The 12950-nt window shown below is 37.3% G+C and overlaps 1 protein-coding gene across 8 annotated transcripts in view; it reads right to left on the bottom strand.

The window, feature by feature from the left end:
* Positions 1-3090: 3090 nt before the first annotated feature.
* FMR1 (fragile X messenger ribonucleoprotein 1) overlaps positions 3091-12950 on the bottom strand; it is a 46707-nt gene continuing 36847 nt past the window's right edge. For 2 of the 8 annotated variants that reach the window (XM_027769340.1, XM_014585238.1), the window contains 4 exons: positions 10813-11008; positions 8712-8894; positions 7391-7473; positions 3091-5266 (listed from right to left, as the gene is read on the bottom strand). In XM_027769340.1, the coding sequence (XP_027625141.1) occupies positions 5105-5266; positions 7391-7473; positions 8712-8894; positions 10813-11008 (624 nt within the window). In that variant the 3' untranslated portion in view covers positions 3091-5104. The remainder of the gene's footprint in view (positions 5267-7390; positions 7474-8711; positions 8895-10812; positions 11009-12950) is intronic. The other 6 variants (XM_027769342.1, XM_027769341.1, XM_027769343.1 and 3 more) reach the window with 6 other exon arrangements.

The raw sequence follows: 12950 nt of genomic DNA, 5'->3' as shown, positions 1-12950 counted from the left end.
GTGTCCCAGCCATACTGAGCTCTCAAAAACTTCCTAATTACACTGGGCTTTTTTATGCCTACATCAATGTCTCCAGGTTCATTCCTCTTGCCTAACTCCTCCTCACTGGAGTAAGATTTTTGCTTCACCTAAGAAATCCTTTACTGACTCCATGACACTGACTCTATGACAGCTCTCAGTTTGGGTTGTGATCTCACCTCCTCCTGTGTATCCCGGCATTTACCACACCACATACTGGAACTTCACAGTGAGCTTTCCCACTAAGCTTTTGAATTTTTGGAAGGCCTGAAATATTGTCTTTGTATCCAAGAAGTTTTGTATCCAAGAAGCTTGTGAAGAAAGTCTGCTATATAGCACATATTCAGTGAGTAAAGAGGAAATCAGATAAAATCAGGCAGGTGGTTTCTTTCCACTATTCTTTGTAGCTTCCTCTGTATCAAACATGCTTATTTTATTAATGCTCATATGACTGTGGAGTTAGGAGTCATTAGCAACTACTTACTTTAACCCACAAAGTAAGCAAATCTCAGAGAGGTGCAATGACTTATCAGGTATCACAGAGCTAGTCTGTGCCCCAGTCAAGTAAGGAACTGACCTCCTCATTGACCCTCCCCATAGTATATTGTTTTACATCTTTCTATTGTGTAGTATGTATGACGCACTGCCCACTTTTAATTTAAGAGGTTCCTTACAGTGGCACACTGTTCTTCGATGTAATAGGCTATGGGTCCTGATCTTGAAGGAAATGTGACAAAGATGCCTCAGTAGTTACCAAAACAACTCCATACTTAAGCAATTAACACGAGAATTCTTTTTCCCCTTCTGCTAGCATAGGCCATCAAAGTTCTGAAAAATGATAACATCCCAGGATTCCTTATAATCATCTTCTGTTTACACTTAATTTTTCTTCCCTCCAATTTTCAATCCATACCTGTAATCTGGCACAAGGATACAAAAAAAAAATTGGTGAGGAGACCTTTCTTTAAGAACTTCAGAGCTTAGCTGTAATCATTCATAAAGTGCAATTTCAGGAATCAGTAAATGGCATAATGGTTACATCGCTGGACTCCCATGTAGTCGACTGCGGTTTGAGTCCCGGACTTGGTGGCTTAAAACTAACGCTGGGTATGTGTGCATGTGTGCCCAAAATCCTGAGAGAACAGAGAAGGGATTGCAGCGTGACCATCCCCTCTAGGGTGGGAGTGGGGAGTGATTCCTCACTTTCTGTCTCTGTGTTTCTGTCTCTCCAGCGAGCACATGCGCCTGGATAGCAAAAACCTCTCTATAAAAAACAAACAAAAAACAAAAACAAAGGAGAAAAAAGAAAAAGAAAGTGCAATTTTCAATGACTTTTAATGCCTCTTCTGTTAATACAAAACTCCTTGGAAATAAAAAGAAAGAGAATTATTTTGAATTCTTTGTGGAAAGGAAAAAGACAAACTGACAATGTTTTAAAGGACATTGCCTTCCAGAAAGATGGAGGAAAAGATGCTCCAGATATACATCCTGGCACTTGTTAAGCCTTCTGAACAATTAAGACTAGCACTTGGTAATGGTTATTTTGGAATAACTGGTTATGAGAGGCTTCTGAGCTTCACAAGGGAAAGAAGCTATTTGTGGCCATGAAACAGAAACTGGTTCAATACGGATCAGAACCAACATATTGACTCTAAAAGGCACTCTATCCCAAACTACCAGGAGCTCTAAGATCATGATCATATGAGAAATTCCTGAGTAAGCCACACTGATCATCAAAGGGTACTCGGTATAGTGCTGAAAACTACTGAGAAGCAAGAAAAATCCAACCAAGTTACTTGAGGATAGTTTCTACCTACCCTCCTCTGATTGTGGCAAGTGAGGCAGAATGGGTAGCAAAGTACCAGGTAAGTACCAGAGTAAATTAGGCAGAAGACAAAGGGTACGTTATGGTTTATCTCCCAAAGGAATTAGGCCCTTGTGAGTGATAAGTGGACCACAGTGATTGGATCATGGAGTCACTGGCTTCATGAATGGATTAATGCTGTCTCCTGAGAGACTGAATTTTAGCTCTTGTGAAAGGGATTTGTTCTCACTAGGGCAATTTGTCCTGAGAGCTACCCATAGCTTGTTCACTCTGCACATGCTCACCATCCTCTCTGCTCCTGTCAGCTATATTGTGATGGGGCTGGCCTGATACCAGCCTTATCCCATTGAATGTTCTAGCTACCAGAATTGTGAATCAAATAGACCCCTATTTCTTTGTTAGTCGTCCGGTCTGGGTATTTCTGTTAGCAAGACGATAATGGACTAAGAAAAGATACTTTTCTAGGGGGGAGGAAGGGGGTTGGGATCAGTGCAGAGGAGACTGTGTTGAATCATTTATGGATCCTAATACCAGGTGGAACCTTGACATCGTCAACTCTGCATCTGTACCTTTTTTAGGCTGCAAGATGTGCCAGTTACCTAAAATAACCACAACAGCCAATTTCCCCACATTCTATCTACAAACCTGATATTTATTGTATTACTGAGATGCTGACATCAAGTTATTTTTGGTACTACATAGACCATATTCCCTAAAATGGCAGCATATGCTTATGTGTGCACAGACAGGAGTGTAAGTGTAATGTGAGTGACATTCTATGTAGCTAATATGGTGACATGTTACAACTGGAATATGGAGAATTATTTTTGATTATCTTTGTTTTTGCCTTTTAAGAACACATAAGAGATTATTTGTGACATATCTATTTTGCATAATAAATAACCTTCCCCCCACATGTCATTAATTTTTGCCATATACAGAAATTTAAAACCAGATGTAAACATCTGTCAGACTAATTTTTAGCTTTTTTCATAAGTGCAACTTTTTAATAAAAAATTACATCTAGATAAACAATCTTCAGATTTTTGAAACTTTAATAAGATTTTAAAAACATCATGACTTTGAACTGAAAAACATACACGTTTAGCACACAAATATTGTAATATGAATCAACTCTAACTCTATTTGAAAACATGTGAATCAAATTACAGTTTGAGAAGTTAGTAATTCACATTTAAGCAAGTTAGCGCCTTGCTGAATTCAGCCTTTGTAAAAAAGAGACTTAGTGCATATTGTAATGGTACGCTGCGTTTCTGTACCATTTTGTTGATTTTCACTTTATTAAATGAGATTAAGTTGTTGAAAGTTGGTAGATAACGGCTAACTTCCTATGACGTGAAATTTCCAATGGTAACAGTTACATTTTGTAACAGAACACTTTCTATAGATCTCTTTTCCTATCTTAAAATTTTAAAAGCAATCATTTGTAAGGATTGCATCAACATCAATTTAGCAGAGGAAGATCAAACTTTATTGAAACTGCTTGCATACAAAATATATTGCACTATAACCAAACAAATGTCAACATAAAATCCAATCTGTTGTCGCTAATATGTACAGAGAATATTGCCCAAGAGCAGTTACATTACAAGGTCATTCTACCTTGGTTAATTATCTACAGTATTTTAAACCAAACAGCTTACAGATGATGTGTGCAAGGTACCAATTTCTTTTTTCAAATACTATACATTCCCAGAATAAATAACTAGAAATCAACATTAATGTTTGGCAATACTTTTTAAAAGACTTTTTAATATTTGTGAAATCATGTGCAGTTTGTTGCCATTTTTATATGCTTATTTGTATGCAAGGAAAAGTAACTGTAAAATGAAAATTCAAAGAAACAAATTCACAAAATACATCAGAGGCAGAACTTCGGTTTGTACGGCTCTGTACAGATTCAGTGGTACCCCTAACTTGGAGTTATTTTTTAAGAAAAATATAACATCTTAGAGTGAAGGTCCTTCACATATTTTTCCTCAGTAAATTTCATTCATTAAAAAAATGACTCAAAAACAAAAACAAAACTCAACACATCAAAAAATAAAGCCAAAAGAAAAAAAATGTATTATTTGTTAACCAATTCTAATCTGCTTTCCAATTCTGCTTATTCATTAGACCTTATATTTCAAAGTTTACAAAACATTTAACCTGCTTCCAATGTTTCTTAGACAAAGTACCTGTACTTCACAGGATTATTATGCATACATGAAAATGACCTTCCTATCTCCCCAAAATAAGCTTGAAATTAAAATATGAAAAACTTCACAAAACTTGGGGAGAACAAAATAAAAAAAGGCTCTAAGTTAAAATTGGTCATCAGGCCAAAGAGCAGGCATATCTTACTAACTTTCTACAAGGAAGATTTGTTCCTAGCTGAAAACATTTTAGCCTCTCTCAAATGAAAAGATAGTTATTTCTTCTCCTGTCTATACAGAAAAATTACACATCCCTCTCAATAACACTATTTGTCAAACTTCAGTGCAACAAAACAAAAACAAAAACAAGTCCTATTCTTTATACTGCCTAACCTGATGTTTATGTAAGAAAAAAATATGGAAAGCATGCATTCTTCTATAAAGTACTAATGTTTGACAGGGTTTGCTACATCTTTAACATTTAGTGTTTCCAACTTATCTTCCCTGAACTCTGCATCCAAATATAATATTCCTACCTGCCAAGATATAAAAAAGGCACAGATCATACAACTTTTTTTTTTGCTAATGAAAATGACAAATGTCACATCACACACATTTCAGGGTCCACTAAAATACTGGAAAAGTGGACCAAAACATAAACTGACACAGGACATGAAATGACATAGCATTTCGTGGAGACTTCTATACGAGATTGAAAACAGAAGTCTAATATGATTACCATAAATGCTATTTATTCAGAAACTGAAATGTACCAGTGGGTTACCACCCAATGCAGAAAAATGGTCCAAATTAACAATGAATATCACTGCTCAGTACTTTAAAAAAATACAACTAAAATCCTGCCCTGAAGTGCTAAGTATACTTAACAATGTTTCAGAATTCAAGGTATCTTTTTTGTGCAAATTTGAAAATTGTTGCTCACGGCCAATACTTAAAAAAAAAAAAAAATCTTAGCATAATTTGTGTTCATTTCATGCCCTGTGCCAGCTTGCCTACTATTTGTCTTTGGCCTAACAAAGTTTTCTAATATGGAATAAGAATTACGGAAATGGTATAGGAAATAACTTCGGAATTATGCAGTTTAGGGTACTCCATTCACGAGTGGTTGCTGACCATCCACGCTGTCTGGCTTTTCCTTCTTCTGGTTACGATCTTTACCCGTGCGCAGCCGATTACCTTCACTGGAGGTATTCTGTAATGTTTTAGTGTGGACACTCCTTTCATTATTGCAGTCAACTCTGATCTAAAACAAGTTATAGTTGTTATATACACAGACCATATCCTATTGTAACCTGTCATTGGCCTGACAAGAAATTTTAAGCCTGAAGTGTAAATTCCACATCATAAAAGGGGAAGTGGAGATGAGAATAGAAGAAGTGCAAGAAATTAAGGTAAGGTAGGTTCTTTATTTTCTGATTTAAAAACATTCTTCTTTAACTGGAACACATTGGTCATCTCACTACATCCAAAGTTAGAGAAAAACTCATAACCCTACCATGTCTTCATCTAAGTAGAGTAAAATAGTAAGAAACAAACAGTTAAAATGAATTACTATTACTGATTACCAGAAAATATACATGTCTCTAACACTAAAAAGAATGGGCTATTCTCCAAAGATTGTGAAACCCAGAGCAGACACAAAATAAGGTCTTCCTATTCTCACTTTATCAAGATAAGAACTCAACTAACTCAGTCTGCACCTTTTTATCTGTCATATATATGATTAAATTTCTACACACTGAGAGTTCCCATCAACTGTCCATACATAGAAAGATATGAGCACTAATTTCTAGTATTTCAGTAAGACAATTCAGAAGCTTCTAAAATTTGAACTTAGACTGAAGAATAGAATGAATAGGGAAATCTGAAGACAATTTAGGAAAAAATTAGAATCTTTCCATCTACATCCAGAGTCCTTTCTATGCTAGTCCTTAAGAACCTGCCAATAGTCAACACTTACTTATTAGCTCTGCTTACATTCCTTAGAATTCCTAAGGCATATGCCATCATAATGGTTTTGTCTTAAAAAGTATCTCTTGCTAATCCTGGATGTTGGTCCCAAACCAATTCAGTCAGGAAGGAACCTTAACTGCTTAAGAATTAAGAGGTATGGGACCAGCAGCTGTCCTAACGGCTATGTCTCTGGACTCCCATGTAGTTGACTGTGGTTTGAGTCCCAGACCCAGTGGCTTAAAACTCATGCTGGGCGTGTGTGCGTGTGTGCCCAAGATCCCGAGAGGAGACTGGAGGAAAAGGGATGTGCAGTGTGGCCATCCCCGCTGGGGGGTGATTTCTCGCTTTCTATCTCTCTTTGTCTGGTAAGTGTACACACTCTATAGCAAAAAATCTCTCAAAAAATTAAGAGGTAAAAGTTACAAAAATATGAGAACATGGGTTTTGAGAACCAGACACCAGGGTTTGAATATTGTTTGGCCATATGCTAGCTATGTGACTAAGACTGAAGCTTCAGTTAACTTGCTTATAAATGAAATAATAAAACTAACTTTATAAAGTACTTAGCAAAGGTGCCTGGATGAATTCAGGGGATAATCTTATTTAATAATGGGTTTAGCACTGACAATGATCAATTTTCTTTTTTTTTGGGGGGGGGAGAGGTTTTTGCTATAGGGTGCGTGCGCTTGCCAGACAGAGAGAGACATAGAGACAGAAAGCGAGAAAACACCCCCCAGGGGGGATGGTCACACTGCAATCCCTTCTCCTCCATTCTCCTCTCGGGATCTTGGGCACGCACGCACATGTGCCCGGCGTGAGTTTTAAGCCACCGGGTCCAGGACGCGAACCGCAGTTGACTATGTGGGAGTCCAGTGACATAGCCATTACACCAACTGCTGGTCCCTGCAATGATCAATTTTGAAGTGATCCTTCTCAAGACTAGATCCTAGCTGTAAATAAGCAGCTGACTAACCCAGTAGGGGATGACCTGAATATCATCAGTCCTGTCTATCAACTGTGAGAGAGACACCTTCTTTTCCTTAACAGTCTTCTCAAAGAGAACACCCTATGCCTGCAACTCTGGGGCAAAGAGACCTGCTGGGCTTACTTTAGGTATCTTCATACCTTATAGGATGTTACTTTCTTTGGGGAATCGTGGGGGAGGGGGCACCAGTGCAGTAATAAATCATAATGTAGCTGTCAAAGTCTTCATGAATACTTAGGATTCATAGTTTCTAGAGAAATTCTCTAAGGTTATACACTTATGAACGATTGTACATGATTGTAATGTTAAGGAAAAATATTGCACTTATTACCAAATTTGCAATTGTGAACATGTTTAAAGTAAAACAAACTCACAAATCTCACAACCATATTTGAACAATTTGGATGAAATGAGGTACACAAGGTTTACCTGAAGGGATCCAGCAGCTGTTCGTCCTTTCGCCTCTCTTGGATTACGTGGACGGTTATCTGTTCGGGAGTGATCGTCGTTTCCTTTATAAGTATATTTAAAAGGTTCAACAGTTACTGATTCTGAAATGCCTTCTAGAAGTTCCTTATTCCCACATCCTCTATTTATTATTGACATAATAACTGCACATATTTATGGGGTACAATGGTTTCTCAGTATAAGAATACAACGTGTAATGACTGAATCTAGGTAATTAGCATATTAATTATCTCAATCGTGTCATTATTTTGTGTTGGGCTCATTCAAAATCCTCTTTTTTCTTTTTAGCTAATCTGGAATATATAGTAAATTACTGTCAACTATTGTTACTTTATAGCGCTACATAATACTCGATCTCATTCATCTTCTCTGTAATTTTATCTCTATTAATATCTCCCTATTCCTCTCCCCGCCCCAGCCTCTAGTAATCACTATTCTATACTCTTTTTCTTCTAGAAAGAATTATTTAATTTTACTATTATCATTTAATTTGCTATAGGGCATGTGCACTCACCAGAGACAGAAAGAAAGAGGGAAAGTGAAAAAGCAAGCTTCCAGGTTGGGAACCTGAAATGCAGTCAGCCATGTGGGAGTCCAGCACCTTAACCACATGTCACTTGCTGGCCCCTCTACACTCTATCATGAAGTCATTTGTTTTTTTAGTTTACACATTTGCCCATCACAAAGTCCTATAGGCTCATCCATGTTGCCTCAAATGATAAGATGTCATTCTTTCTAATGGCTTAATAGTGTTCCTTTGTGTGTGGAAGGGTGTGCACATGTATAAGAGGGACTTATACAAGTTAATTTATACTCCCATCAAAAGTGTAAGAGTTCCTCCTTTCTCTGCATCCTTCATGCATTTGTTATTTTTTGTCTTTTGGTCACATCCTCTATTTAAAACAACCATAGGATCTAAAACGTTCAGTAGTCTAGTAAACTCTACATACTGGTTAATTACCTACCCTGCTAACAAGAAAAAGAAGATATCTCAAAGGTGTTCCAACTATGATCGACTGAGTTAGAGATCAGATCCTATGTATGGAACCCCCAAAGAAGCTGAATCAGTTATCAGCTTTTATTCATATATTCTGTATGAACCATAAGAAAGGCTGTCTAATACTGTTACCATAAGAATGAAAGACTGTTTGCCACAGTAATCTGCACAAAACAGGAGTGAGGTGATTGTGATACTACTTCACTGCATCACTATGATTTGTCATTGAACTCTGGACTGCTGTTATAAATCACCTTTATCCCTTAAAAATGAAAAACTCTTAACCTTTAAAGCCTCCTCCACGTCCTCTTCCTCCCTGTCCTCTTCCTCCCCCTCCACGCCGCCGTCCGTCTCCTCTGCGCAGGAAGCTCTCCCTCTCTTCCTCTGTTGGAGCTAATGACCAATCACTGAGTTCGTCTCTGTGGTCAGATTCTGTTTCAGAAGCATTTGATGCTTCAGAATTAGTTCCTATCGAGAGTTAAAAGTTATATACCGTTGTCTGACTTAAAAAAAAAAGGTTAACAGAAGCTTCCAGAGATTTTTCAGGGGTAATCCAATACTCTTCCCAATTTACCCCCCCCCAAAGAGTATGATTACTTTCCATTTTGTAAAACAAATTATTTTAAATTCAGTATGAAGGGCTTTGTGATATTTAAGATAATTTGGGTTATAAACATTTTTGGTTCTCAGTTTTTTTTTAAAGGTATTTTATTAGCCAACTAAGTTCAAATCTGAGTGTGCCATATAATTAAACAGCTGTGCTCCTTTAAACATCTGTGCTCTCTAGAGGAAAAGTTGTTTTCAACTTTTTTTTAAAACAATAGTTAAATACAATACCTTGGCAGACAAAAACTCTATCAAGAGAGCTCCTTTTAACAAGATTTGGCCCAGGGATGGAGGGGAATGTAGACATTTTGGTCATCTTTGAAAGGGTGGCAAAGAAGGCTACCATGGCAACTATGTCAGGAAAGGGTCTCTTGTGGGGTCAGGGATTGGACCTAGCTACTAGGAGATCTGGTTGCTTGATGCTTGATCCATAACCTTCCCTCCCACTCCCACTGGAAGAGTTTATCATTAATAAAGGTTTACTAAAATAAGTTCAAATCTGAGTGTGCCATATAATTAAACAGCTGTGCTCCTTTAAACATCTGTGCTCTCTAGAGGAAAAGTTGTTTTCAACTTTTTTTTAAAACAATAGTTAAATACAATACCTTGGCAGACAAAAACTCTATCAAGAGAGCTCCTTTTAACAAGATTTGGCCCAGGGATGGAGGGGAATGTAGACATTTTGGTCATCTTTGAAAGGGTGGCAAAGAAGGCTACCATGGCAACTATGTCAGGAAAGGGTCTCTTGTGGGGTCAGGGATTGGACCTAGCTACTAGGAGATCTGGTTGCTTGATGCTTGATCCATAACCTTCCCTCCCACTCCCACTGGAAGAGTTTATCATTAATAAAGGTTTACTAAAATAAACTCGCTCTGACTGAGGGGGTTAATGATGTAGGGAATGGGAGTGGGGAAAAGAGTTCCACCATGAGGTGAAAATGCACTGGTCAAAGAAACTGCTGGGAGAAGGGTGAGGGGTTAGGTTCAAGGTTGGCCTTAGGAGTAAGGGTCTCTCCCGGACTCCAGAATATCAACTCTACTACCTCTCTCTCTTCCTCTGTTGGAGCTAATGACCAATTATAGCTTCACCATTATAGCTTCATTCCTGTGGATCTTGAAGGCTTTTCCATCTTAAAGAGTTCCTTTTTGAAATGCAAATATTTGTGAGATGGATTATACCTTACACCGTCATTAGCATGTTACATAGTAGATACACAGTTGAGTAAAAAAGACAGTAGGTACTGGCAGGTGGGGACTGGGTTCACTGAAAGGTACTGGGAAAGAAGAAAGATGCAAGGACGAGAACTGGGAAGGCAAAGTGAAACTTCGCCTACTTCTTGACTGTGCCTAGGGCTGACTTTGGCCATGCCACTCAGAATCACCTTATGAGCCACAGGATGCAGACCCCTGATTTACACGGTCCATCCAGCAAGTATTACCAGCACATGCCTGACAAAAAATGAGCCACAGTACAGAAATGAAAAAATTTGGGCTATACAGTAATAAAATTAGGAGAGACCTTTAGAAAGTCATCAAGACACAAGGGCTTAAGAAGATTTATCCCCCATCAGAACATGGACAGAACTGACACCTGCCCTGTGAACTATATGTGTTATTATCAGATTTTTACTCTATGTCTCTTGCAACACAATTGGACCCACTGTGAACTGGAAACCATGTAGTAAGAAATTGTTATAATGGGGTACTAGTGAATATTAGAGATTAGCAGCTATTAATTCTAAGAACAGATAAAGTTACTGAGTAAAATGCTTAGTTTGTACCTGAAGCATATCCAGGACCGCGTCTGCCGTGCCCCCTATTTCTGTAAGGTCTACTACCTCGACCCATTCCTTGACCATCATCAGTCACATAGCCTTTTTCCTTATCTGTACGATTTGGTGGTGGTCTAGAACTAGCTCCAATCTGTCGCAACTGCTCATCAATTTGTAATCTCTCCAAACCCAACTGGTCTACTTCCTATTTAAAATATACAAGATAACAGTAAAAATAATTTGACATTTTATTTAATAATAACTTTCTCCTTTTCATCAGATATAAAGTATACTGGAAATACTTCAATTTCAGTTCCAAATTTACAGTAAACACTGTTACACAGAATTATAAGGAAATTGAATGGTTTTCTTAAAAAAAAATTGCTATAGATAACAGATTATTGATGTTCAGAATCAGATACAGAATAAAATTACTAAGCATTAATATCATACTGAATAAAATTTAAAATTGTGTGATTTGGCACTATTATCCAATCATTCTACTACTAAGGTACAGATATGCTAGTTTAGGGACTTCTTGATGATAAGATGTTATAAAATAGTGTGAAAATGTATGAATACAGAGAAATGACAATAAAGGTTTAACCAGCTAACCTTAAAAATCACATGTTAATGTCTGAAGTAAAATAGATTTGCCAGTTAATGTCTTAATTTACGAAGCATTAAGTTTGGGTCACCTATTGTTTTAAAACATATACTACGATAGGTCTTTGGATGTTATTATACAATTAAGGAACAACATTTTCCATGAACTGAAAACACCCATATTCCTTATCTGAGGGGGGAAAAAAACTATTTGGTAGTGGACCAAAATAAGCTAGATCTTACATCATGCCTTGAAAACCTCATAAATATAACTCTGCTAGAACAAGTATGACCAACACTGTAAATTCAGATGATCAAAATATGCACCTGGGGTCCAGTGATAGGCCGCTACCCACACTATTTCCAACATGTTGGGTTCTATCAAACACAGATGAAATCTCATCTCTAAACCCTGTCCTTCCAATATACCAATAAACACTCCATTTACTGGCTACAGGGAATCATATCTGTAACTATGCCAGTACTGGGCATCTTGGTCAAGCAGAGGTCATCATAGAGACCGTCTATATGAACAGTCATTGGAAAATACCCTGTAATGCTAAATACCTAATATCTTGGTTGGAGGCTGCTTCTGAAAATAAAGGGTCAGGTAAGGATCTAATTGAATTTCATCTGTGCTCTGAACCAGCATCTGTTTTACAAAGGACTTGGGTAAAGAGAGTGTGTAGCCAAGTGGCTTCTTCCAACAGTATAGTAATAGCTCCACTTCATGAAATGGGTGTATCTTGCAAAACAGAATGGTAGTCCAGGTTATCCCACTGGGACAAAGCAGTCACCTTTTGGTGAAAGCTACCAGGCCCAACCAAGGAAAGAACTGGCAATGCAAAGAGTGGCAACAGGACGCTGCTAATAACCAAAAAAGACAGTCGATTGTGAAGAATAAATCAAAAGTTCTAAGAAAGAACATCAGCTAAAAGAACCAGAGATTTAATACAATGCAACTCTAACTCTCCAGGTCTTCATAGTTATTTAAACTAATTATATAAAGGAAACCACATACAATAGATTACACATAAAATACACTATAAAAGAAAAACGAATAAGCAGATCTAAAAGGTATCCTACGCATGGAAAACTTGCTGGATGAAACCTCCTCAACGTTTAATTATCAACTGACTATAATAAGAATGAATGAAATGCCTTGATATTACACTTTTTCTTCCTTTTACTTGTATTTGCAAATAGTAGAAACTGTTTACTTTTTCTTTCTTTTGAGAAATAGGCAAACAATTCTTATTCAGATAGCACCATAAATAAAATAAAATGATGGATTATTTCTTCAGAAACTATTTAATACTAGCTAAATTATAATTTTGATATGTATGGATACAAAGAGAAACTTTAAAAATGAAGTGGATATGAATGTATTTTATTAAATTATACAATTTTCTTTTTTTGGAAAGTTTGTTTTTTTTTTTTTTTTGCTATAGGGCGCGTAAATTCGCCAGACAGACAAGAGAGAGACAGAGAGACAGAAAGCGAGAAACCACCCCCCAGGGGGAATGGCCACGCCGCAATCC

The sequence above is a fragment of the Tupaia chinensis genome, unplaced genomic scaffold (genome assembly GCF_000334495.1).
Source record: "Tupaia chinensis unplaced genomic scaffold, TupChi_1.0 Scaffold149333_1, whole genome shotgun sequence".
Lineage (NCBI taxonomy): Eukaryota > Metazoa > Chordata > Mammalia > Scandentia > Tupaiidae > Tupaia > Tupaia belangeri.
This window is presented reverse-complemented; position numbering and strand designations above follow the sequence as displayed.